The sequence below is a fragment of the Osmerus mordax genome, chromosome 9, assembly GCF_038355195.1.
Source record: "Osmerus mordax isolate fOsmMor3 chromosome 9, fOsmMor3.pri, whole genome shotgun sequence".
In the NCBI taxonomy this organism is placed as follows: domain Eukaryota; kingdom Metazoa; phylum Chordata; class Actinopteri; order Osmeriformes; family Osmeridae; genus Osmerus; species Osmerus mordax.
Genome location: NC_090058.1, coordinates 12,699,564 through 12,727,489, shown reverse-complemented (window position 1 = coordinate 12,727,489; position 27,926 = coordinate 12,699,564). Strand labels below are relative to the sequence as shown.

General features: G+C 39.6%; 1 protein-coding gene across 2 annotated transcripts; it reads right to left on the bottom strand.

The window, feature by feature from the left end:
- Positions 1-165: 165 nt before the first annotated feature.
- gabrb1 (gamma-aminobutyric acid type A receptor subunit beta1) lies at positions 166-26,751 on the bottom strand. 2 transcript variants are annotated; one of them, XM_067242781.1, is made up of 9 exons: positions 26,672-26,751; positions 26,495-26,586; positions 26,312-26,379; positions 14,646-14,866; positions 9,141-9,223; positions 5,710-5,844; positions 5,304-5,456; positions 2,985-3,238; positions 166-513 (listed from the first exon to the last, which is right to left on the bottom strand). In XM_067242781.1, the coding sequence occupies exons 1-9, from the start codon at positions 26,749-26,751 to the stop codon at positions 166-168; spliced, it is 1,434 nt and encodes a 477-aa protein (XP_067098882.1). The 2 variants fall into 2 exon arrangements, with proteins under 2 accessions (XP_067098882.1, XP_067098883.1); XM_067242782.1 differs by having other exon boundaries at positions 2,991-3,238; positions 26,672-26,724.
- Between the last annotated feature and the right edge of the window lie 1,175 nt (positions 26,752-27,926).

The window sequence follows — 27,926 nt, the reverse complement described above, 5'->3', positions numbered from 1 at the left end:
AAATTGTATTTACACTGAAAAGACATCCGCAACGCCTCACATTCCTTAACTCAAGTCATACAAACGGGCTGAATGAATCCCCTTCCTTGCCCTCGCTGTACAAGACCTAGCTAGCTAAAGAAAGTGCCAGAGGCTGTAGAGCTGCATAGGCAGTCTAGTACCACCTTAGTTGACATAGTAAAGCCAGTAGACCAGGTTGAAGAAGGTAAAAGCAATAGGGAAGATGACGCGGGACCACTTGTCAATAGCATTGACATCTGTCAGGTCGGGGATCTTCACTTTGAGCTGAGAAGCCCTCCTCCTCAAACGCCCCTTCTTGTGGCCGATGGGACGGTCGATGGCCGGTCGACTATAAAGGTCCCTGCTGGTCATAGGCTTGCGGTACTGTATACTGGCACTGTCGTAGGAGAACATAGTAGCCCGGGGGTCCCCGAGAGCCCCCATCATCTCAGGCCCTCCCATCTCGTTGCGGAGGCCCATGTTGGTTAAGAGGATATTACCATGGGCATCAACCTGAGGAGAATGGGGATGCAAGAATTATCGTCAAATTGTGTTTTGGTAATAATGGGAGCATTAAGTGTGGCCAAATACACTTGTACCAAATGGGCATGCACACTGCACAGGAGGAAACATTTATTTGTTTGTGTTGATTGGCCAACTGCATACTTGCATACTTGAATTTGCCCATGATTAAGCCAATGTTTTTCAGAACTCACAGAAAGCATAGAGATGGATGCAATATTCTACATGAAAGTACAGTGAGGTCCCTAACAAGTCTGCTTTAAAAGATTAGATCATATTCCAGTAAGATTGCCCATTGTATTTTACAATTATTTCTGTATAATTTTGCAAAGATGTACACTACCAGTAAACACCACAATCTTTCCAGATTGTATAACAATGTACGCCATTCCAGGTCCGCAAGTACTCTTAAATTATATAATATAGCACGTAAATAATTAATTAATTAATTAATAATTTAACAAAATGTTAATGGCAGATTTAACAGCCAACCACAAATGTGCTAGTTTTTCTACAATTCAAATCCAATATTGCTCGGAAAGTTCTTCCCAACACTGTTGCACTTGCAGAAAGTGTTGCACTTGTAGGTTGCATTGCTTTCACCCTTCTGTTCAGTTCATCCCAAGCCAGTTTTCTGCGGTTTCAGTCAGGAGACGTTTGGATGTGCATTCCATTATTTGAAGCCTACCATCTTATTCTTTTCTTCTGAAAGAAAATCCATGTTCTACTTGAATATTCACCATTTAGTAATCACCAATGGTACTAATGAATATTGAGTAATCACCATTCACCATTGAAATTCACCACTGCTCAATAACGTAGTTCTGACATAGCCTGGAGGTATTTTTGGGGGTTATTATCTTGACAAACCCTTGACCAACTACTGTAGATGTATAACACAGGGTGTTGCATGGCGCTGCAAAATACTGTAGTGGCCGCTTTGGTTTAGGGTGCCACTTAAGTTGCCAACTCGTTGATCCAGCAAAAGAGCCCCAGACCATCACGCTACCTCCTCCACGTTTGACTGTTGGTGTCACACACCGAAGAAACTCTTTTTTTGTATTTAGCCATTTAGCTAAGGCTTTCTTACTGCCACTCAACCTATCAAACCTGCAGATCATAGTTTTCTTTTCACAGTTAAAACTGAAACTGCTAACTTCAAACAGTGTTAAGATGTGCTTGATGCTGTTGTCCTGTGAGCCGCTTATCACACAAGCCGTTGACACTGAAACATCTCTTCTGATTCTGTTGTGGCTTTGGGTCTGCGCAACATTTTCCTGTCAAGCATGTCCTCCAGTTTCCAAATACCTTTTGATGGTGTGTAGGAAACTGTATTAACTGTTCCCTAAAAAAAGGAATCAAAAGCTTTGTTCTAGCCTTTGGTAATTTACCACATACGTTTGTAACCATTTCAGGTTAGTCATAGAACTTGAACTGCTAAGAATTTAATAAAAACTGTAAAATTGGGTTGTTCTAAAACTTTGGACCGGTAGCGTGTAACTTTTATTTGCTTAAGCTACAATACTCAATTGCATATTCCTATATTTACTAATAAACTGTCCAAGATTACCAAGGGAAAAATGATTATAATAAGGTTACATAACCACCACGCACCATCAATCGTTTAGTGACAGATTGTACACCCTGTTTGCCTAATTTATTATACACAGGAAGGGACAATTATTCTCATCCTTTTTATTATATTTGGCTAATAACCAATGCTTATGCAGCCCACCTCTGTCAATGGCACAATACACAATGGCATCATATAGTACACATGACATTACATGACAATCACACCAACTGCAAAGTAAGCCAATTTAGCTAAAAAAAGCAGCTTAAAAAAAAGGTTTTTAAATTTGTAATGACTGATATCGCTTGATTTAGGGGCACACTGTTATAAAAATATCATAAAAAATGTATAACTTTACAAATGTTGTTTTGACATTCATGGCAGTTTTTTCATGGTATTCATGTCACATGCATGTTGGTCTGTCTTAATCAGGACGATATGTTCATTTATTCCACTTTCAATCCGCAACCAATTTCAAAATAAAAGTCCTTACATACAATGATGATTGGTCCAGTTTTGGCAATGCCAACTTGGCCAGGATCTCTGGCCCTTCCATAGATCAGACTGCTGGCCTGTGCCCTTAAATCATCATGCTCCAGCTAACGAGGTTTGCTGCAAAACATTTTTACTTTCTTTCCTCCTCACTAATTACCCAATAAACTCCATTGAATAATCATCCAGGAGATACAATTGTTATTGTGATTCGTATAAGTATGCCAAAGATCAGTAGCAGTAAGGGCCTGAGGCTGGTTTGCAACCTCAGATCATTTTAGACTTGTTTAGTCAACTTTCTCTCCAGTTTAGCAGAGAAATGAGCAGAACAGCAGTGGCTTGTCCAATGTGGAATAGAGGCACATTGAAATGCACACTTAAACTATGCTTAACTTACTTGCACTTTGTTACTCTCCAGTTGGCTCTTGTTTTCATTGTTGGTCTTAGCTGCTCTCTCAGCCACCTTCTTCTGCAAATGAGGGCCACGTCCAAAGAAAATGTAGTTGACAAAAGCATACTCCAACAGGGCAAGGAAGACAAAGACAAAACAGCCCATCAAGTAGATGTCAATAGCCTTTACGTAGGGGATCTTGGGTAAAGTTTCTCTCAAGTGGGTGTTGATTGTGGTCATAGTCAGCACAGTGGTTATACCTGAAGAACACGGGAAAAGATTCAAGGTTTAGGTTAGAGTTAGGAGATTGTGCCACAATGCCACTAAATAGGATCAATTTTACACGTCACATTTGTATGTAGCAGTGCTATGGATGACTACAGAATCAAGGACAATCAATTCCTATCCACGTAGCTTGTAATAAATGGTAACTGCAGCTATGTTTATAACAGTAAATATAAACAGCAACATGAACACCTGAAACTTAAAACTGAGATAGCTATATAGCGACTGCTGGGAAATGGTTTCTGCACACCTGCTTTGTTCTGAGGCTGATTAGCTATGATTAGTAGATGTGTTATGTGCCTGCATTACTGTTGTGTGACTGCGTGCAATTGATTTCTTTTTCTGTCAACATTCTAAATAAAAGTGTGCAAGCAGTTTCAATCTAAGAACTTACCTACAGCAAGCTTGAAAATCATGCAAATTGTGCAGCCTTAGAAAACATGTAGAAAAGTCTACCCTTTTGTAAATCAGGAAACACTATTTCATGAATGGTTCACAGAGGAAATGTGTTAATAAAGTTATTAGATATGACTTTCTAGTTTGATCTTCAGCATTTTTACGTATACGTGAATGATTGCTGTTATAGTAAACGTTACAGTAGATGGAGGTTACGACTGAGTACGTAATCAGACAACAATCTTAGAAGTATGTCAGATTAGTTAGCCTGGCATTCGCACTGAAATATATATAATTTTTATTTTATTCATTTATTTAACATCAAAATTACGGGTACATGTATGGGTAGTTATACGTTTTGGGTATACAAAACACTCAGTAAACCATGAGACTCACGTCAGAGGTATATAGTACAGCATATACACACTAAAATACATACGTTTTACTCAGTCACTCATATACAAATCCATTTGAGACATGTAGAGGACATTTTACAGTGGATATCCATGTGGATCTCACAGGCATTTGTATGCGCAAAACAGACAAAAATGTTTGTTTCTTTACAAAACACAGAAACATAAATTGCCTGAAATGTATTTTTTGTGTGAAAATAACCTGGTACCCAAACTCAGGTTATATCCCTGATCACAGTATACAAACTGCCAGAACAGATGGACACTCCATGCTCAGGGGTTAGTGTGTTTGTTTGCCCATCTGTTTTGTTTGCATTTGGGTCAGTGAAGCAAAGTGTCTTTAAGTCAAGACACTTTATGGACACAGTTTGAAGACACACCGTGCTTCTGATGTTTTGTGGGACACTACAGGGGGACATTTACTCAGGGGGACATTTACATTTAATTGTCCTTAAGTGCTACACTAATGTGCCCACTCCACCACAAAGGCAATTCCCTTCATGGTACTATACTTGTGGGAAGTATACAATTTGCCACAGGCTCAAAATGTGTACAGTACACACATTGAGGCTTTGTTAGTATGCTCTAGCCTATTCTAGAGAATTGTGTGTGAAAGTGAGTACAATGCTTAGAAGGCTGCATATCACCTTCCATTGGACACTGTGTGTAAGAACATATGGTAATGATTTACATGAACTATATATACACATAACGCATTCATTACCCGGCTATAGGCATTCTGTAGTTATGCCATAACTTATCCAGTATGAGTCATAAAGCCATAAAGAGTAAAGTCATTCATAACATGATTTGGTCCCCTCGGCTTGCTTTGGTTGCTTTTACTGACATTTCGTAGATAAGCAGGATTCCACCAGCAGATGCAGATGACACAACTATCAACAACTACTCTTCTACCATGGACTCATCTACCTGTCTTATTTGCATAGTCTTAGTTAACTAAAACATTTTAAAATGCAGCCATGGTATTTGCTTTAAATTATATAAAATTCCTTTGGTTTTGGAGTTTTACCTGTATAATTAATGTGTCATGTATATATAGTTGATGTAAATTGTTACTGAACATTGTATCTACATCAGTGAAGTGTGAAATGTGTTTTTTTTCCCTGGACTGAGGAACTAATTCCACTGAAAATCTTGAAATAATAGACTACAGACCTAATGAACCATAGATCATGATTATCCAAGAATACAGTTTGTACAAGACATTTACCCAATGCAACTCTGGCCGCAGAGGCGTCATAGTTGATCCAGAACGAGACCCATGACAAGATGGTGATAAGAGTGGAGGGCATGTAGGTTTGTAGTATGAAGTAGCCAATGTTCCTCTTCAACTTAAAACTCAGGGATAGTCTGGGGTAGGAACCTGGGAGATGAAGCACCACACATAACATTTTAAACACAAAGAACAGCAAGGAGATAGAATCTGTTTGGTTAATAAATCAATCAAGGATGTTTTCTTTTGGGGTTTTTCTTAAATGGAATTCCAATAAAGCATTTATTCCAAAAAGGTTTTTTTCAGGAATGTCCAGTTTAAAATGTAACTTTCCTTTTATAATTTGCTTAATACATTTTTATCAACCCCAATAGTGTTAAATGACTTATCCTTCTAAAATTACCTGTGGCAAATACTGCTTTCTTAGACAGGGTTTGGTAGTCTATGATGTCGAATTGGGGGAGTTCGATGTTCTCTACCCCAGTAACTGATCTGCTACCCTGCCAGTAGAATTCAATGTCATCAGTTGTGTATCCATCTGCGGAAAGAAAAACATGTTTACTATTTGATCATAATTTGTCATCTCCAATGTTGTTTTTATAAATAACGCCCTAAATCGGATCATTTAGGTAATATCACAAAATAAATTATGAGAATGTGCATTGCATCATACTTTAGTTGATTCTAGATCAGAATGAAATCTAAAAAGAAACAGGCCAGTAGAATGGACAGACTAAATTAGCAAAATGTATGAAAAGTGGGCATTGGAATCTCTGATTTATCATTCTGACAAAATGTAACCAATAAGAAGAGCACCAATTTCATATAAATAAATAACTCATAACTCTCAGTATTATAGAAATTTAATTGGAGAGGATAGGATTTTGTCCCCTCAGACTTTTCAGATTATCTGAAGGAAACTGCTGTGTTGGAATTAGCTAAGTACGTATCCCTACTGGAGCGATCCATAAGTAGCTTTTTTCTTTTCTTTTCCTTTACTTTCATTAATATGAGAGGATCTGTGGTTATCATATCAACTGGAAAAATGACTGTGGGAGAATAATGTGGGAAATTATGATGTAAGAAAAGTCAGCTAAATTCACCAAGTGATGTCAACCAATCAAATATATTTAGGAAGAGTTATTTTGCCTACCAAAAGGCAACTGTGATTTCCGTTCATTGTGAGCCATTGATTGTTTGATTCGTGCCATTTGGATAAGGTTGTTCTCACAGGCATACAACATGCCCCTGCAACCCCTGTGGCCCAAAGAGAAGTAGGGACTGTTTCATTACTACCAAAAACGAAATACATAAATAAATCATATTTACTGTGAATAATATAAATTAAATATATTTCATTAAAATCGCTATTGGCCTTTTGTTTAATATATAAATATATTGCAAGAGGTTTGGTTTCATGCTCTATTTTTATTTATCCTTAGCAATAAGAATCTGCTGTGTGCAGCTGGTTGTTCTTACTTGTGACACGTTCTGGTATTTTGGTCCGCATGTAGGTCATGGTCATTTTATCGTTTTTTTTTTTTACAAATCCTGAAAGTTCAGATTGTAAGCTTTCAAATTATGGATCAATCATGTACATTACAAACTGAGAATATTTGAAGAAGATATGTTTGTTTTAATGTTGGTACCTCATAAATCAGCAAGCAAAAATCCCCTATAAATATTTTGAACATTTTCATATTTCCCAGATCCCACAGACAGGTAATGGGTGGAAACAATAGCTGGTTAACTCCACCCCCAACCATATGGACATTGGCGTTGCGACTGCACTAGGCTAGCTAGCTAACATAGCTACCAACTGTTTGGCGAAGGGAGGCTTACGGCTGTCAATCCTCTGCATGTTTAGCAGCTAGTCTAACAGAAAAACATGAACATGCTTGCCAACATATAGCTTGATGATCACTCAGTCCCTAAACAGGACAGATAGATATTAAACTTACCCAAGTACAAAACATAAAATGTCATGGCAGATGACAGTACTGTAAATCATTAACATTTTTAAATTTCCATCATGCATGATACACAAGTCTATTAGATTTCCATTATAGAGTTTTCTTACAGGCAGCGATACATGTGTTAATAACAGTGGCTATTAATGGCAGGGTAGGGAAGTTTTGCAAACCTTGCAATTTTATCTTAAATTACCAAAATATCCCTCCCCTCCTTTCGAAACCACTCCTCCAAAACACATGAATTGACTACCGGGGGGTAGAGACTAATGATTGAATGGGCTACCTGTCGTCTGTCTACCTACCTACCTGCGCACACTCTGTCCCTGCACTCAATACGTGTTACTGTAGTTTTCAACCAGGCTAACATGCTAGCTTGAAAGTAGTGAGTACTAACGTTAGCCATGTTAATGTTCATTGGAGTGGATTTCAAAGGAGGGGGAAGAATATAGTGAGGATAATGTGGTCACTTTAGTCTCAAATGTGTCTTAAAGAAGGCTGACATGATCTAGTTCCGAATATGCCAGTCAGCGCTGTCTGTTGATGTGCTACGATTGCCAGAAAGATAGCTTGGGGAGGAAAGATCCAGGCTGCGGGCTTTGTTAGCTAAATCAGCTAATGGCTAATTATCCTCTGGTTAACACGAGAAGAGAGTCTTTCCTGAGACAAAGGAAAGTCCAGGAAGGAAGTTAGCATGAGCGACATTGCACAAACTTACAGACAGGATCAAGGCTACTACAACACGTCTTAGTTTCAGTCAAGCCACCACCCACAAAGTGACAATAGCCAACTAAGTGAAATGTGCTAATCAATCTCAACCCTCATCAGTCCCCCAAAACATGACTTGAAAACATGCCTTAACGTGCTGCCTTCGGGTCACAACGAACCATCGTTGTGTTGCGACAAAAAAAAAAGCATTTTCTTTTAACTTTCGCGCTGTGGGGGGTCTGAGACAGCCCGACGGTTAAAAGAAAATACTTCACTTTATTTTTATATGAGGTAAAGTTGTCGCAACACGACGGTGGGGTCACAATGACTGAAGGGTCACAATGACCTGAAGATAACACAAGGTTTAAGAAGGCTATTTTGCTGAGTATTCAGTGATCCTAAAATTATTATATTGAGTGATTTCTTCCACACTTCAACTTTTTTTGGCGTCTTAGCCCAATTTAAAGATTGCCTAAAGATTGACATGTGGACCAATTTACCAGCGTGTGTCACATTTAACTGAGTCCAGTTAGAATTTCTGATTAAATTGATGTTTTCTTCTGAAGTACAGATTACAGTGCACCGTAGGTAAACCTACCCAAAAAGCCCAGGGTTTGCATCTTTGTGAGCTGTGTGATAATGTAACTATGCATGAACATAGCATTTATAATTAAACTGAAGAACTTAAACTGAGTTTGATTGAACAGGAAATGCCAGTTGGCATTAGTACACTCCATTTTTTTTCATTTATTTTGTTTTCAATTTTGCAGACTTTCAGGAATGTTCTCTCTCATTGTATGTATAGTGTAATAAAGTGTTAAGGACTTTTAGTGATGACATCATTATCAACATATGGAAACAGATTCTTTTCATTTTCCGTATGAATAAGCTGTATCAAAAAATGTGTATGCACTGTATATCAAAAGAAAAGAAAATGATGAGAAAAAAAACATTTTAGAACAACTCAGTTCCATTTACATGTGTAAATACATCATCGTATATTAATATATGATGATGTATATATATTCATATATATACGTCATACGTTGCCATGACATAAATATTAACATGTTCTTAACTCTTATAATGGGGATAGCTTTGGACAAGTCTCACCAGTGACAATATCACACACACACACACACACATTGCCACTCACAGCTTTCAATCTCCAGGGTGCAGTTTTGCTCATCCAGGGGGTATCTACGCAGGTCCATCATGCAGGCTGCCGTAGTAGTGATCCTGAAAGATAGAAAAGTGAAAAGTTTAGGAAGATTAAGAGGCCGGGCATAATAAAAAAAAATGTAAACAGAGAGAAGGATGGGCAGAGAAAAAGGAAAATTGCTACAATTTGCAAGTAAGATTTGGTGAGCTCAGGTGGCTGAGCGGTTAGGGAATTGGGCTAGTAATCAGAAGGTTGCCGGTTCGATTCCTTGCTGTGCAAAATAACGTTGCGTCATTGGGCAAGGCACTTCACCCTACTTGCCTCAGGGGGAATGGCCCTGTACTTACTGTAAGTCGCTCTGGATAAGAGCGTCTGCTAAATGTAAATGAATGTAAGCACTGCAGTTTGTTTTAGCATCAATGAAAAAGATCTCCCAAATATTGCAAGACCATTACAAGAAACTGTAAAAACTACAAGCAGCAATGTATGTGATGTTTGCCATGGGGTTTGGCTGGTGCTCAGTTGGTGTAACAGACAGTTACATCAGTGCTGATGTTTAAAAATAACAGCCATAGCAGATGGAGCCAACTAGTGGTAAGATACCGAACAAACAAGTAACTTGCGAGGCGATGTAGTGTAGATTGAGAAACTGAGAAAGATTTGAACTTTTGACCCTGTGTACTTGGATCTAGCAAGTTTGATGTTGTGAAGACATTAAAACGTAATATTTAAGCAATATCACACAAGAGGGAGTGCATTTGTCACGGTGAGTATGCTTGCAGACTGATGCAGGCAGAGAGGTGGACCCAAATGCAGAGGTTTCATTATTGCAAAGTGTAGACAAGACAGACTGGACTAGATAAGGATAACGGTGACTACTGTCTATGACAGGAACGTAATAACATTGACAACCAAATTACACCCAACAAAACAAGACACAGGTGCCAACACTTCTCACTAATGAACAAAAACCCAACAGTCGACTAATTACAACGAAGCCCAAACCGAAAAAGACACAGGAGCACAACAAACATGAGCCTAGGGATTCGGGGAGGTGGGGCGTTGCAGTATCCCCCGCTCCACAGGCAGCTCCCGACGCCCAACCCCCAACTTCCATGGGGCCGACTGGGAGGCAGGGCCAAGTGACGGGACAGGTCCGGAGGGCGACCCAGGCTGCCCATGCAGAGACAAGGAGATGGCGGACCACTGGAGACAGGACGGAGGCAGCAGCAAGGACTACGCAGGGCTCTCGGGGCTGGACAGTGCAGACGGCACAGGGCTGTCTAATTATATTTATTTAGTCAACGCTTCTATCCAAAGTATCATGGGGGGGGGGGGAAATTGAACCTGCAACCTCTTGATCTGCTGTCAAAATGCTCTTCTGCTGAGCTATCCCCATAAATGATATGAATCTATACTAAAATGTGAGAAATCTCTGTGTCTGTGCACATTTTATAGTGGGATTTCAGGGCAATGATTGTTTGACGATTAGCTCAGGAACCGGGCAGTGTGCAAAGTTGTAATTTTGAATTGAACCCGCAACCTCTCGATCTGCTGTCAAAATGCTCTTCTACTGAGCTATCCCCATAAATGATATGAATCTATACTAAAATGTGAGAAATCTCTGTGTCTGTGCACATTTTATAGTGGGATATCAGGGCAATGATTGTTTGACGATTAGCTCAGGAACCGGGCAGTGTGCAAAGTTGTAATTTTGCAGGTGTCCATTTTGGAACAAAAAGATGTGTGGTGCCACATTTGACGTTGTTTGGATAAGCGATTCTAGATCCCCCAAAAAAGATTTGATGCCAGTTTCAGCCAAAGATGGATCCCTTTCAGCCATGTTGAGCTGGCATTATACATAGTATTGAGCTGCACTATAAGCTACACAGATTTTAGCTGAGCTTCATGAAGCGCTTGAACAACTGATCTCATGTGACACTGTATGAAGTTGAAATGCAGTAGGTGTATTGCTTGGATGCGCGGTTTTCGTTAAATAGGACTATAAAGTGCACAGCTTTCTAGGACAAACTAATTAAAGACAAGTGGATTCGAAAGATTGCCTCAAGCAAGAAAGTTCAAAGCGAAAAGTACAAAAGGTGACCAGACTCCACACCCCCAGAATCAATGAGAAAAAGTTTGCCTGATTCTGTAATGTTACAATTTGATGTTTAGGCTACACAAACATTACGACTTAGCGCTGTGTAAAGACTACAAGGATTTGATTTCCATTGCTTTGCTAGGCATCATCAAATGAGTATACTGACATGCTGGACAACATTTCAATTTACAAATATGTGTTTTCTGAGCATACTGTCACTTAGAAGCAGATTTTTGTATCACTTTACTGTGCAGATACAGCCAGATGAGCAGTGCTGACTCCTGCCATACTGAATTATGCCATACTATTATAATAATAATTTGTATGGATAATATGTAGTTGATATTTTATAAATGCAATTTTACTATTTATTTTTAAAAGGATTGAGTACAGATTCTCCTTATTTCACCTAGGTTTGTGTTCCCCACACAATTTTCATACAATTGACTAGCATTAGTGTTAGCATAGACAGGTCCATTATGAACCACATGGCACACCCAGTCTTTATATAATTCGTATTCTTGTATTTTGTATTGAAAACTAATCTTGCTGACCGTAGCCCAATTTCCTGGAGAAATGTCCAGTGATACCACAAGGATCTGTCCATTTTAACCACTACAATGTTGAGAAATAAAAAGCCCATACACATGAATATTCATTTAATCTTACACAGCTGAATATTCTGTGGCTGTAGACCCATGTCTAAGACACACCAAATGCATTAAGAGAGGATGGAATGAATTATAAACCAGGTGCAGAGAGAGCAGATGGAGTAAAAATAGGGGCATCAGGACAGCAACTTGTCAGTATGGGTGTCTACATCAGTGGAAGCTCCTCGGGGGAGGACCATCCTCCTCAGGGACATTTCATAAAATAAAAATTGTGGAACATTTAAAAAGTAAAACATCTTTATATAAAACTATACGAAATATATGATATTAATATGAAAATGTATTAAACAATACACTGTTTTGCAATGAAAGTCTACAGAAACTCAACAGCATTATCTGTGGTAGCACCATGAATCAGCCGGAGGACATTAAGCCTCCATCCGCCTTTGGCAAAATTGACTTCAATACAAAAACCTCAGAGGGCTGGTAGGCCTCACACTACCTTCCATATGCCAACATGGGATTTATGGCCACTTCCAGAGGATGCCCTGTCCAAATGGTTGGGGTGGAGTTAACCAGCTATTGTTCTCACCCATTACCTGCCTGTAGAAAGTAGGACAAAGTTCCAAATCTTTCAAAGGAATTTTCTCCTTTTTGATTGAAGAGGTGCGAACATTCAAATATGCATTTCTCCTTCAAAGATTTTCAGATTTCCATGTACGATACACACTTTGAAAGCTTACAGAAAGCTTATAGCTTTGCAGATTGCATGAGACACATATGTACGCAATTGCTCCCTATTGTAGATAGGAAATTGCTGATTCCTAAATGGCCAATAATCCCTACATTTACAAAGGCCCAGCAATAGCACCGTCAAAATGGAACACCCCTCTTTCATTTCCTTATTTTTTCAATAAGGCATGCCAGATTGTATCAATCTGCAGAGAGCATAACTAGTACTTTAAATAGTGTGTGCAGTGACCATTCAAAATACCATATGTATGTGATATAATTAGATATTCAGATGGTAACATTTGACGTGCACTTAACAGTCACTGGTAAGGTCATTTGGAGCAGTCTAAATATAGCTCACTGTAGACAGCAGGACACAGTCTGAATACTTGTGATTGTCCGGAGGGAATAATAATTCTGCAGCAAGTGAGGAAGAAATATCCCAGCTCAATGTGAAACTGTGAGAATGTGTGAGAGGCAGTGGAAAGTGAAAAGCTGTCACAGTGACATGCCAGTTATTTTGGGGTTTTCTCGTGAGGCAGGAAGAGGCAGGCTAGTATACATCAGAGTAAAGGAGAGACACACAGGTGCACACATCGGCTTGATTGCGTCATGGAAACAACAGAGTTCAGCAACATTTGAAAGCTTCAGAATATGATTAATACAGTTGCCGCAACATGCCCCCATAGCTGACACACAAGGTAGGTCGTGAAGCAAGAACATTACATGTCTGTTTCAATCAGAATGGGACTCTTACTTACTTACTTTGTCATCATTTTATGTAAATGTTTGTTGATTTGTAATATATCAAATAAATTACTAACATTTTAAAACACTCATAGTAATTATGTTTTTAATAAATGCACACCAAAAAATAAGCAAAAACAATAGGGGTTTTGGCTAAATTTAGTGTCTAACTTTACTTCAAGATGTGTTTTCTCCGGTTTTAGACCTACATGGGAACACGCCCCAGATTCTCCCTGGTAATGCTAAGTGGCTCGCTTTGGGTGGCCACAATGTGTGGCCACCCAAAGCGAAGCGCGTATGGTAAGGGAAAACATTTAACTGCCAGTTTCTGACTCACCTGATCACTTGATGATGTCATACTCTTTAACACAGACGCAAACTACATAAATTAGTGACATGCATACGGTAAAGTCTAACAATACTGCCCTTGAAACAATTAGCTGGTCTGACTCAATATCACCCGATAGCCTGTAATGTTTAAATTCATAATGAATAAATAGGTAATTTAAAGGACATATTCTGATGTGTATCTCTAAAATAATGTGTTGATGTTTTATTCTCTTGATGTAGTGACGCTGACTATAACAAATACTTCAAAACCTGGTATCCCTCTTGGATAAGTTTTAGAAGAAGAAAAAAAAGAACTGATTTCACAGGCAAACCCACTTCAAATGATTCCAAAGCTTGAAAAAGAGAAGAGAGTATCTTAGTTTAAAACTGTCATCATCACCCCCCCCACACACACACACACACACACCACCAACAATGCTGAATCTCTTTAAATTCCAAAGCTACATTATTTACAGTGACTGCCCTTCAGTTCTCTTTAATAACTCACAACTCTTTGCAACATGGCTGCACATTACTGCAGAATCAGAAGGTAGACACTGCACAGGACGATCGGCTCGGCGTGCTCCGGACTGCAGGGGAGCAGAGCTCCATAAATGATTTACCACCTGGGTCTCCCTGTAACACTTCTGAAGTGAAGGAGAAAGCGCAATGCCGGATGTTTGAAGAAAAGGCTTTGAGGAATAAGAGTCTCCTCCCCAAGAATGCTATTGAAACCAAGAGTTGAGAGTTGACCTTTGCATTTTTCCCCAACAAATAAATGATGATAGACAGACAGTTAAGGAACTCACCTGAGTAAAGCGATAGTCATCTGAATATATTGTATCAGTTACAATCACAGTTGGACCAAATGTCACTCAGCTGAGTACAGGACAAACATTTGTGATTTTAATGGCAAGCACAGTCACAGACACGCACACTCCCTCTCATTAAACAAACAAACAATCCAATCACACTCACCGGAGACCGTAAAGCACAGTTCCATCAGGATGCAGTCGGATCATGCGGTTCTTCACTGTTACACCATGGACAAAGGACTTCTTGTCGTTGATGAAGTAAGTGTCAGGGACCCAGAGTTGATCCGCCACCCTGTTGTCCAGAGTTAGGTTGAGCGGAATGCCTGTGTAAGACAAGCGCTTGTCTCTCCAAGACTGCTGGAAATACATGGTGATGGTGTAGTCCTATGGGAGATGGAAGAGAAGATAGTACACATGGTGCCATCTGTCATTCCAGCTATTTACTGTTTGTGTACATGCACATCATTTTGAGTTGAACTTCTAGTAAGAGTGTGTATTTTTTCGCCTGTGTCGTGCTTTTTTTGGTCAATAGTTTGTATAAGTATGAATATTGTATGTATTTACTGTGTGAAGCGAGAGAAGAGGAAAGAAATCTGTATGTGTGTGTACAAATTTTTATTTCCAACGAGTATCTCGAGAACCGGGCACTCTACAAAGCTCATATTTCGCAGGTATTCTTTTTATAATCCATCGGAGTTCAGTGCCGCATTTGACGTTGTTTGGATAAGCATTTCAACATTTTCAAAAAAGAAATTGCTGCTGGTTTTGCTGCCGGTCTCGCTCTCGCGAGACAAAACAATATGGATATAGCGAGCCGGAAACAGGCGTCTGACAGAAACAATGTTATTTATGTCAGTGCGATAAAGAAAATCCATGACTATTTTACTGATGAAAAACTGGCTAACTAACTAAGAAAAATACATTACTTCAAGTGCATGTTTTTTTCAGTAGGTCTAGGTGGAAGGTTATTGGCTACAATTATCACCAGTACATCATGGACATGGGCCATGATTAACCTTCATGCTAATTCATTGCAGATGGCAGCTTTGACATTAAGATATGTACATTTGACTATTCACCTTGTGCACGTTCATTAATTCAGAGAAATCTGATTGAATGACACACCTTTACCAACCCAATCAATTATCCACATTCATACTGCACACAGTCCCACTGACTTCTAGGTAAATTGTGACAATAGAGTTTGTTACGTGACAATAGCATTCAGTATCCCGTTGCAGCTAAATTTCCAAGATACACCACTATGTGTATGTGTATCCAATGATTCATGTTTCCAATAGTGTGCACCTTCTTTTTTTTTTTTATACCTTGGCACAACCACAGACTCTGCAATAAGGCTACACACTGCTGAGTGGGATTATGTTGAACAACGTCAGTACTTATTAAGCACAGCAAATAGTCTGTTACTCCATGGAGAGACTGAGCTACCTTCTTCCCCTGCCTTACGGTCACTTCAGTCACGCAGTCAGTCCGGCCCTGCAGATGTCTCCTTTCCTCTTTTGCTTGTGTCAGCAAATTGACTCCTCACACTGAACGTTTGCCCCCTCTCATGCCCTGGATTCTCTGTTAAATAATTTGGTGTGTATTCATAGAGATGCAAAACAGCATGGTGTTAATGACATAACATCTGTGCTAAAGATGTTCAGTCAAAGGGCTCTTTCACCAACTGCTATTGGATTTGATTATCATCTTGTGAATTTGATTTCCTTTATTAGAAGGTTGGTATAACTAGTATTAGTAGTTACTCAATTATATATTTTTTTAATATAAATAAACCAATAATAACTGAATGTTATTATTACCGTAGCTAGAGAGGGGAATTGAGAAAGAAATAGGCAACTGAGACAACAGATATCACACACTTAATTTGAAGGTTCTCGCTTGGAGAGAAGATGCTATGTGTGATGGGTGTAGCTACAATTGTCAGCCTACAGGGGGAGGTAGAAAGGTTAGAAAATGACTTGTTATTAGACCCGAAGAACGGCAGCCGAGAAGTGTCAACATTTTGCAAAAGCCACAACAGAAATACAAAAAGCTACTACATAACAGAACTGTGAGAATCAAGATTTTCCATCAATAACCGGCTAGCCATTTAAGAGAGAGTATGGGACTGGTGGATGATGAGATTCACAGAGGTTAAATGGATAGGTTCACCATTTGGGTTGTTGGTAAGCTTTGATACGCCACTGATTTGTGAAAAGTACAAATCATGAGTGATAAGGAATGATCTACACTAGATATAATGCGAGGACATGTCTTTTTGGCAGGTCCATAAACACACTGTCTACTATTATGGAGTAACTTCCCGTGCATAGGGATTGGTTTGTATATTGACGCAAGGAAGGGAGACATGGTTGTGGAATAACAATAACATGGCTGATCATTAAGTCACAATTGATTTTCAAGGTGCGGGAGCTCCTCAAGAACACCCAAGGTTGTTTACAAAAAATGGGGAGCTTAGTTAGAGCCTGAAGTAGAACCAACATGACACACTAGAAATGTGTGGTATGAACACACAATACAGTGTTTAAACATTGTGCTAACTATGTTTAACATTCAAACCATTCTTCATATATCAAAGATATATTTTCAGATACATTTGTTTTATACATTACAATCAAAAAAGTGGTTTTAAGAATATCAATTGTGCTAATTGTACAAAAAAGTGTTAAATGATGATTTATGTAGGAATTACTTTTCTAAATTTGACATATGATGTGAAATGCGGAGTTTCTTGGGCAGTTTACAATAGCCATTTTATTTATTCCTTTCTTTCTGATCTGTTTCTGTGGTTGGATTCAAACAACAGCAATGTAGCATATTTTTACAATCTGAAGACTTGTGGTTGGGAAACAAGCAGGGACAAACAAAACACAAGATAGAACAAAATGTAAGGCTATCATTTACATCAGCCTTCTGAAAAGCCTTGCAGGCTTTTTGATGAACTGCACTTCAAAATGCTTCACTTGACTGCTGGTAACCACTGGTAACCTTCTCAAAGGGCCTGACTGGGATAGTGTCATCACTCTAGTCCAATCAGTCTAATCTGAGTTGCAAAGCTACAGTTAAGATTCCTCTCACAGCTGTCCAGCTTTCCAGCTTTCCTTGCAGTTTGCGAATATGCTTATTCAGGCCTTTCAAAGCATGCTTGAGGGAAATACACTTTCAGAAAAAGGCCCAGCCAAACATTACCAAAAAATGTTCTTATATTCACATATGAGGGGATAACACATTTATCCAGGCACAAATGTAATGAACTTTGACGTACAGTCCACATGAGTCAGGTCTTTTTGTATACTTTACCACAACCTTTCCCATTTGCAGCAGTTTTGGTAAGCTAAATGTTCAAACATGCAAGCCAAGAAATTGATACAAACAACAGTACAAATCGAATTCTTGAATATTCAATACTTTAAACCAAAAACCTTGTATACCCATCTTTTAGTATCTCTGACACATACACATACAGCTGCACATACTTTACTGGGTACTTAACTGCAAAATCTACAAACAATGTTTAAAGACCTACTGTCAGCATCTAACATGCTGTAAAATAAATGGATACTGCTATATAAATCGTCTATAGATGTATAGGAAAACCTGAAGCTTGTATAGAAACACATGACTCCACTATATTGTACAGTATGCGACTCACGTACACAATAAAAGAGTGATTACAGAAACCTGAAAAATATAGATACCACCTTCTCTCTAAGGTATGCATAAACCAATGGGCGAATAGGATTAGCTACCCACGAACAGCTAGTAAGCACAATCACATAACTTTCAGCAAGACAACTGCTGCTTCATAAAGACTAAACAGAGAGAAGGAGGAAAAAGAAGAAGGTAGAAGGGGGGGGGATGTTGCAGCCCTGCCTTATTGGGGATGAACACTTTCCTTGGAGCCTATTATTAGAAACAGCTGTTCCCCCCGACGTCCGCTTTCCCATCATTACTCTGGCACCTCAGCATTTCCACAGCACAAGAAACGGGCGAGACGTGAGCGGAATGCTGTTATGCATATGAGCTGCACTACAGCAGAAGGGAAGGAGAGAGAGAGAGAGAGAGAGAGAGAGAGAGAGAGAGAGAGAGAGAGAGAGAGAGAGAGAGAGAGAGAGAGCAAGACGCATAAAACAAGGACAGGCGATGCACATGGCAAGTTTGTCTTTTTCCCCTTCGGTTTCCTGCGTGGATGTTTAACAGGCACTCAATAAATGCTCAGTAAACGAGTGCTACGCCCTATTCCTCTTTTCATATTTTACTGCAGCGTGCCGAGGCCAACTGCAACGTGGGCTCCTACGCACGTACAGCCCTATGCTATCCCCCTCTGCTGCTATCCCCCTCTGCAGTGTGCTTCATCCTGACCTAATTCTTCCCCATAGCCATCGACGGGTGCAGCCACTAAGACATCACAGGGTGAGGAGGGGGGAGGATAACAGCCCAGTCCTCCCAGCCTAGTTAAACTTCTGCAGATGTTTATAATACACATATATATATATATATATATGTAAAGAGAGAGAGAGAGTGAGAGAGACACTAGTACTGAAAGAGTATAATACCAGCAAAAGGCATTGCGGAAGCTCTGTACATTATCAAGCATCATTAGATTACTATTTCATCTGGACTTCAAGGGCTCTTTTTTATTTGAGATCAATAAAGTACCAACATACTTATTTATTTTCACATATTGACATACACATGGGACCCTACAGTATCATAGGTACACATATGAAACTTTCAGCTCACTCACACTCTCAATGCCAGAAAGGAACGAGCTGGCCTTACCTTTGCCTCACCACTTTGGTCTCATGAACATACCATGATTTGTTGCTAAGCCTCAAATGTAATTCATGCGCTACGAGTCATACACTGTAAAAGCTTACATTCACTCTCTCTTAGTATACAAGGCATCTGACCTGCAGTCCTCACCACAGCCAAACGATCATCTATCTGATCAATTTTCTAGTATCGAGCACGGCTGTTTCTTCTCCAGTATTACCGGTTTTATGAACTCAAATGAGGTATAGCTGGTTAGTGTAGCTATGCTATACCTACGTTTAAGGGTCATTCATCTTGGATTGTTTAGGCTTGGGTACTGTTGTAATTATCATTGTACAGAAACAAAGAAACTGTGAATCAGCTCTTAAAACTTTTTACCAAAACTTTTTTCTCCTTTCAGTCTCAAACTTTAACTCTAAAATTGTTGTTCTATGGCGGACATTGTACATAGGTCTCATACTGAAACATGCTGCAGATGTAGAAAATAGTTATGTATTCACTGAAGCTCCTGATTAATGTAATTGAAGAAGCCAAGTTTGTTGATTCTTGTCTGATTGAGGCAAATTCTCACATATTTTGTATTTATTTGTGTGGTAAGCTCATACAAAAAGATTAACATGATCTGAAAAATATTGAATTATTCCTTAATTTCTTTAATCTATCTTTGGTCCACAACTGTAAGACAAGTCAGGCTCAGTTTGAGTTTTGTATATGCTGTACTATATCATCATCAATATGCAGGCCTAAGACAAAGCTGCATTTTTAGTGGTCTGGACACCTATTGATTACAAAAAGTGTCTTCTACAATATGCATTGAGTTGTATTTGGCTGACCCACCGATGTGGGGTCAAACATATTTCAATAGCAAAGGAATTCATTTGAATTCCTGATGAAGTTGACCAAAAGACTTAATGCAGCAAAGTTTCCATTCTTGCTACTCCTCGTCCTGTGTCCTCAAAAATACACCAACCTTATTCATCCCTGGTCTTGTTTCCATGCCAACTCCTGCATGCAGTCACAGACAGTTTGAACAGAAAGTGACAATTCAATGTAACTCGAGATTTTCTAGTGCAAATGTAAGAGAAACACAGTGGAGGGGGATGCATTTATTTCTTTTTGTCCTCCCTGACTTTCTTTTTAGAATCCAATTGGAGACCTATCAATGGTCAAGGAAGGATGATTACTTGAAGAATAAACCCTCAATGCCCTCTGCCATTCAGTACTGTTGGGAGCCTCATATTTGATTCTGAAGCTCATGCTACTGCTCCGTGGGCTGAGCCAGACCCGGTGATCTTCCTTATAGGAAATTCTGTCGGACATCTGATCAGTTGTGGGTCCATTAACCTCATCTCTAATGGGTCTAGTACCCTGAGTGCTTGGATGGAGTTACACAGTTACACAGTTACACAATACTCAAATGTCTGTTAAAATGGCCAGTCCCCCTATGGAATATAAACACTGGCTTGCACATTTTCTCTAACATAATCAGTGCTGTTTCTAATGTGCAAAAGTTTTCTTCCATACGTTCACACGCAACATTGACACAAACGTTTCTTCTCTAGTTCGTGAAAGTCATCCATGCTCCAGCTCAACATGGTTGTATTTTTTCTTGTGAGGTCCGTGGCTCCAAGGATCGCTTAGCGCCATGTGGCCGCAGCAGTGGATGAGAAGTTGATATTTATTTCTCGCTAACCGCTCATCCAAACGACTTCACACTCGACATTGCATGTCCTTGGGCACACAGACATTCCTGCCTTTATAATTAGATGAACCAATGGGACAGGCAAACATGTTACATAGGACTTACACAACTGGAATATGCTTCAGATAGAGTAGTGAGTGCTATAAATTCATTTCTAAATGCTCTAAGCATAAGATTGTCCCCACTCATCTCTTTGTCGCCATTATGACAAGCCATTAATGGTGAAGGAGCACAAAGAAAAGAAGGAAGTAGCTCCATTGCTGCGGAAGTTTTGCCTGGGGAGAAATATCACTTTGCCCTCTGCATACATATCCCTGAGACCCCACCCCAACTTAAATGTAGCAACCATGAAATGTGTAAGAACAGTATCTGACTGAGTCAAAGATACTTTGAGTCATTACTCAATTTGGCAGCAATTCATTGACTTTGTATCTCACAATGGTAACCGTGTAGTTAGAGGGGACAGATAATGGTTTATTTGGTTTGTAAATCCTGCAGTTAAACTGGATATTATTCCAAACAAAATTCTAGAGCTGAGTTCACTAGTTCAAAAATCTGTACTGACGCAAAATAATACTGTACCTAATACCTCACCCAGCTCGTTAGTTAAAACAGTATGTCAGTAATTAAAATGTCAGTAAGCTACAATGCTTTATCATGTCCAGTCTTCCATGGACTAGTGTCAAAATAGTTTCATTATGAAATGTAACATGTTGTCTACAAGAAAAGGTAACAAGCCCCCAACTGTTCTAGTGTTTGGATGCCAGATCAGTGTCTAGTTTAAATGAGCTGTTTGAACCAAGAACCCTCCATGACATTTTGATCTTTTACCACTGATGAACTGCTATCGGCAGAGCCTCACATAAATCCTCATCCTAAGGACGTACCGGACACATCAATCTCCCAGACCAATCAATAACTTCTGACCACAAGGTGCTATGAGGGCTTCATAAAGCACTCTATACAGAAGAAGACACAAGGATACTTACATGACAGGAGATGCTGTGAGGCATCCTTGCAGACGCTGGGTGACTTACAAATACAATCCCAATAGTAAACTGTAATTCATGTAATGAGGATTCTGTAAATGCTATGCTATACTACACTACACAACTATAAATTATTTGTGGGCATCTAACAGAATAAAACCACTTGCATTGCCCAAATGGCAAGTTATAACTGTGTTCCACCTAAAATACAAAAACATGCATGCAAGGACATTTTTGCTCACACACCATAACCCTGAAAAACAGCAAATGTTTTCAACTAAAATGTCCATGGACCTGGATGATTCACAAGAATCAAGGAAATGTCATTGTATTTCCCATGATAATGAAATATGCTATTGCACACATAAACATACCTCAGAAATATGAAAGCAAGCCTTTAATATGCAACATAGTTACTATCTGCAGTGTGAGATTAGCTCACATCTGGTGACAGATGAAAGATTGTGGTGGGGGAGTACAAAAATAATTTAAAAAGCAGTGGGACTAGAGAGATAGAAAGTTAAGTAAGAAAAGTCAGAGACAGTGACAGTGACAGTGACAGAGAGAGAGAGAGAGAGAGAGAGAGAGAGAGAGAGAGAGAGAGAGAGAGAGAGAGAGAGAGAGAGAGAGAGAGAGAGAAGAAGCCAATTTATTACAGTTTCTCAAACCAGCCACAAGGGTAAAATGACCTGCTATTTGAGCCATCTTAAAGTAGAGCACAGAACACAGCACATGCTGCAGAATTCAAGGAATCCCACGTGAACGACCTACCACATCAGACCACATTTTAACACTTAATTAAATGTAACTGATGTACAGATTAAACAGATGGCATAAGAGACATACCAAATGAGGTACCGTATATTTAGTCAGTTTACCCTTACTACATTTGCAATCAAGCCATGTATGAGTCGTCTGTGTTTCTTGTTGTCCTTTCTCAGACATGAATAGGTTGACCGATTGATTTACAAAGTCGAATTCCTTTATCACTCGGGCAACCATAAATTACACTGAGCACAGTCATCATATCCAACAACACATCTGGGACATGCACATCTGGGACAACACATGCAGTAACCCTTTTCCAATGACTGTTCAGCATCACTCAGGCAGAAATGTTGCCACAGCCAATGACTCAACAGGGAAGGAGAGGGAGAATAGGAGACTACGGACCCATCCGACCTCTCTGCAAGCCTCCTCCAGCTCATGTCGCATCAGTGTCGTCTATTTCACCAGGCAGTTGCCTTTGACAGCACAGCATGTCAAATGACTGAGGCCGGCGAGAGCCAAACAATGATCTGAAATATCTGTAATCCTTTTGATATACAGCCAGGTTAGCAAGCAGTTCATACGTTTCAGCGTGAGTCAATGTCATCACAAGGTCATTTCATTTGTGGAATAACTTTCAAAGAAGGTGCTCCTCTGGGAAAGATGTTGGTGGATAGTATTAAATCTTGCCTTGTGTTAGGAATGCTTATTTAACTATACCACAGGGTAATGCAAAGGTAGGATGTTAGATAACATATAGACAATATCTTTCCATTCATAAATTGTTGGGGTTTTGCTATGTAGACTTGAACAAGGGTACAATCCGAATAATCATTTAAAGGTTATACAGCATTATAACATCCTAACAGGTCACACCTCAATGCTGTTCGTTCCACTTCTCAGTGTGGATGAAAGGTAAATAGGGGCATCTGTCAGGGATAGTTAAGCAGAATGAACTGCAGTGCTGTAACAAAAGCCATGTGATATGAGGTCTTGTGACAACAGTTGCAAAGAAAAAGGTCTTAATAAAGGCCCTATGTTGTATGACTGAAGTACATTCATCACCATAACTCCAAAGCTCATCTCACGTCAGTACAAGCATTACAAACATAAAAGGTTACTTCCAAAGACAAGTCCATAGAGAAAATCGTGCACAAATATATATTTTACTGCTGTAAACATCAAAAAAGAGGCAGTTGTAAAACGTAAAGAGGTGTCCTTCGTGTACAATATCAATAAGGTTTGCTACTTCAAACAGCAATTTGGTGGGGTCCATCAGGTTGCATAAAGGAATGTAACGTTTTCAATGGGTCCTATCTTTTCAAAGGAAGTTCACTGACGTGTTTGGAAGCTTGTCTGACCAACCAGTGCTGTCAGATGTCCTATGGCTGTATCAGTAATAGCACATCATCTGACCTCAAAGTAAACTTCCTGTGGGGAGCTTTCAAGGCCGTGTGAGAGGTAACTTGGGGGTAGACGAGGTTCAGTACTTCATTTAGAAGAGACAGAACAAAACAAGAGGAAGGCAGATGCTCACAAAATGGTTAGGGAATCGGGCTCGTAATCTGAAGGTTGCCAGTTCGATTCCCGGCCGTGCAAAATGACGTTGTGTCGGAGGGAATGTCCCTGTACTTACTGTAAGTCGCTCTGGATAAGAGCGTCTGCTAAATGACTAAATGTAAATGTAAGTGTTTATCAGACTAAACTATAACCTTTCCGGACAAAGAATATGGCAGGCAAACACACATGGATTCAGCAGTTTTTCAGATGTCAAATCAGGTTCAGTCCTAACACCTAATCCCTGTGCTACTTATGCCATCGATAATTGTATTTGTAATATTAATCATTCAATTCAGCACAATCAGCTACAATCGCCATTCTTTTTTAGTTTTAACATGCCATGTATATTGCAAAATATACAGTATGAGACTGTTCTAATGGCCAGTCCACAAGTCTCCAAGGTTTTTTCCAAAGACCTTTATCATAAAAATGGGCATACAAACCCCTCCCTATCCTCCCATACACATTCAAATGCAAGAACAGGCAGAGGCCACAAAGGCCCAATCAATGAGCCATCCAAGCAGGCTTCTAAACACTATCCAATCAGAAGCCATGTGGCCTTGACTCTGAGAAAACTGCACCTTCCATTTTCCCCAGGGGAGATTTTATCTGCAGAAATCCAGCCTAATAAACATTTCATAACCTTGGTTTCACAATGACAGCACATCATTGACTCTGCAAACTACATTTACTTGACAAATGTAGTATATCGTGTGGAAAAAAGCATATGTATGACTGTAATTAATGTAAAGACTTTATTCTGGCCTGTGACAACAATTTAAATGTTATGTTTGATTACATTCCCCAAGAACAACCTATAAAGCTAACCTACCGTTTCCTTTGAGTCATGCTCATCTTCCTGTCAATACATAAACATTAAAATGATCTGGCTTACAGTACTTCACACAGAGATATCAGTTTTATGGACTCCAATTGTTTTTAATTCAGTAATCTAGGACAAGATGTTGGTAAAATTCCTAGGAAATTTACATTAGTCTGAAAGACTTTAGTCAGTTATGTTATGACTTTAGTCATATCAATTCCAATCCCTCAATGTTATTATAACTAAGGCTGAATATAGAACAAAATGGCCACCATCATAAAACATAAAAAGTATTATGAGGGATACAGTATCATTGCATTGTTAAAATGTTTTACTAAGACTGCATTAAAATACTTTTTTGACATCATCAACACGTGTCAAACAGGAATTTTATAAATGTTTCACAAAGATTTGATATTTCCATTGAAACTTGTAGGTTGGCCATCTCTCTCCCTCTCTTTCACTTACTCACTCACTCACTCAATCACACACACAAACACACACACACAAACACACACACAGAGAAACTGCATGAGTGCATGTCTGTTTGAACAGTGTGTAAGACAGAGTATCTTTTTAGCACACTGGCAATGCTGCATTTATGCCAGCAACCCATTTCAGCATCATCATTTAGAATTCTGGGTCTTATTGTTGAGTCACTGACAGCGTTATGTAATTACTGCATTAAGGCCAAAACAGAGAAAGCCTACACCCAAGCAGTGTTGAAGTGTTATTGTCGTCAATTCTACAATTTTCAGCGCGCACACTATGGTGACACCTCGCAGTTCTGTAGGTAAAGGTGCGTGTGTGGAATATCTAAAGTGGCAAAATCCATGTGCAGCGCCAACGTGCCCCCCCCCCCCCCCCTTACACCCCTCCCTCCCACCACCACCCTTAATTCTCTGTCTTTACTGGTTCTGACACCACAGGGAACTTTATGCATATGGATTATATTCGACACATTGCGGATCTCTAACGGACACCGAGACGCAATGAATCACTTTTTCCTTACAACAATCATAAACGAAAATGCACAATCGGCATGTAAACTATTGGCTATAATAAAATGGATATGCAGACACAATCATTCATGCACTGTTACATGTTTCATGTTCTCACACTTTCCAAAAAGCCTTTGCACGAGGGACGTGTGTTGCCAAAAGAAAATAATGATATTGGCTACTCACCATGTTGACTTCCGACACCATGTCGATACTGGCAATATCTATGCTCATGCCAACGTCCACCGGGGCACCTTTAATTACATGTATTGAACATATACATATAGACTCTGTCAGTGTGCATTTCATTGTGGGCTAATCCAGTATGTTCCAAAATTGGATATGCTTCACCCTCTAAGAATCGCTTACCTCCAAAATCAGGCCTCAGTCGAATGTCATATCCCTTAAGGAGTTTGTCCACTGTCGCTTTAACATATGACATGTTGCTTGGCTCGTTGGCGCTAAGAGAAAATATAACATTGATTTATAATCTTCATCAAACCTGCCGACTCAGGGGGAGACTGAAATAGCATTTCATTCACTCACCTTTGAGCACCGCAGACCATGGTCACCATGAGGGATAGACAACATAACCCCCAGCGTCCGCGGTCTAAAGACGTCCACATGCCTAACTTTGATCAGAGAGATGACTTTGAGCTAAGATTTCAAGAATGCAACTTAGTCACAGGCTTCCGAATTATTTCCAGAACAACGCATGCGCGTATATTTACTGACATGAAAGAATATTTGCATCAAAGACACGCTTTCTAAAAGAAATATGCTGACACTTGGTAAGGAAAAGGGTGTTCGCGCTTCACCTGAGGTGTCTAAGCTGGCGCAAGAGGTCGCGGGGATGCATGCATTAGCCAAACCGTAGGCTATCAATATTCTAGGCAGATTCCATCCCTTCCAGCTAAGTCAAGCATTTCAGCAAACACAGCAGCGTCCGGAGCAGATTCGCATCAAGCAGGCTGTCTGTGTTGGTCGGCTGAAGATCTTATAAGAATAAGCAGTGAGCGCGGCTCCACGATCACCTTTAGTCAGCTCAATGTGGGGCATCGTGCAATACAAGCACGTCTTAGAAGCTGCGCATTTTCTGGAGCGTAGTACCTGGACGTCTCAGCTCCCTGACAGTAATCCATTCGCCTCGCGTCACGGGCTAGAGCCTAAGTTAATAATTTGTTAAATAAATAAATAAATCGCATTAAAAATGACAACGCACGAATAATTAACGAGCGAAGATATAAGAAGCGCTAAACGCGCTGAAATCTCAGTTCCAGCTGCATGATGACGTGGGAATGGAATTTGCAGGGATTTATCGCAACAATAGAACATTGGCTGGATTCTCATATCATTTAATTTTGATATCTATTGTCCACGTGTCCTCTACACTTCAACTGGTCTTGAAGGCTACTTTCTTAAGATCATTTTCTATGATGGCCACTGAATGTTTTATGACAAATGATTGTATCAATAGGTGAGGGAGTGGGTCGTGAAAGAGCGAAAGCAGAAAGGAGGGTCTGGCATGTGTGTCTGGCGTGTGTGTCAGGTAGGTTACATCGATCAGTGTGGAAAACACATTTCACCTGTGTAGTGCTTGCCTTCTAGGTTAGATTTCACGTTGTCTCTCAGGAGCAATACAAGGCCATGGAGTCAGAGATTGTAGATGCTTTGCAGGACAACACTGATAAAAAATGCATGATGTCTGATGGGTGCAATGTTATCACTTAAAGTTCACTTCCTATAGAGCTAAAACCATGTCCTTTTAAGATATAAAATATATTAAACACCCTGTGAGTAT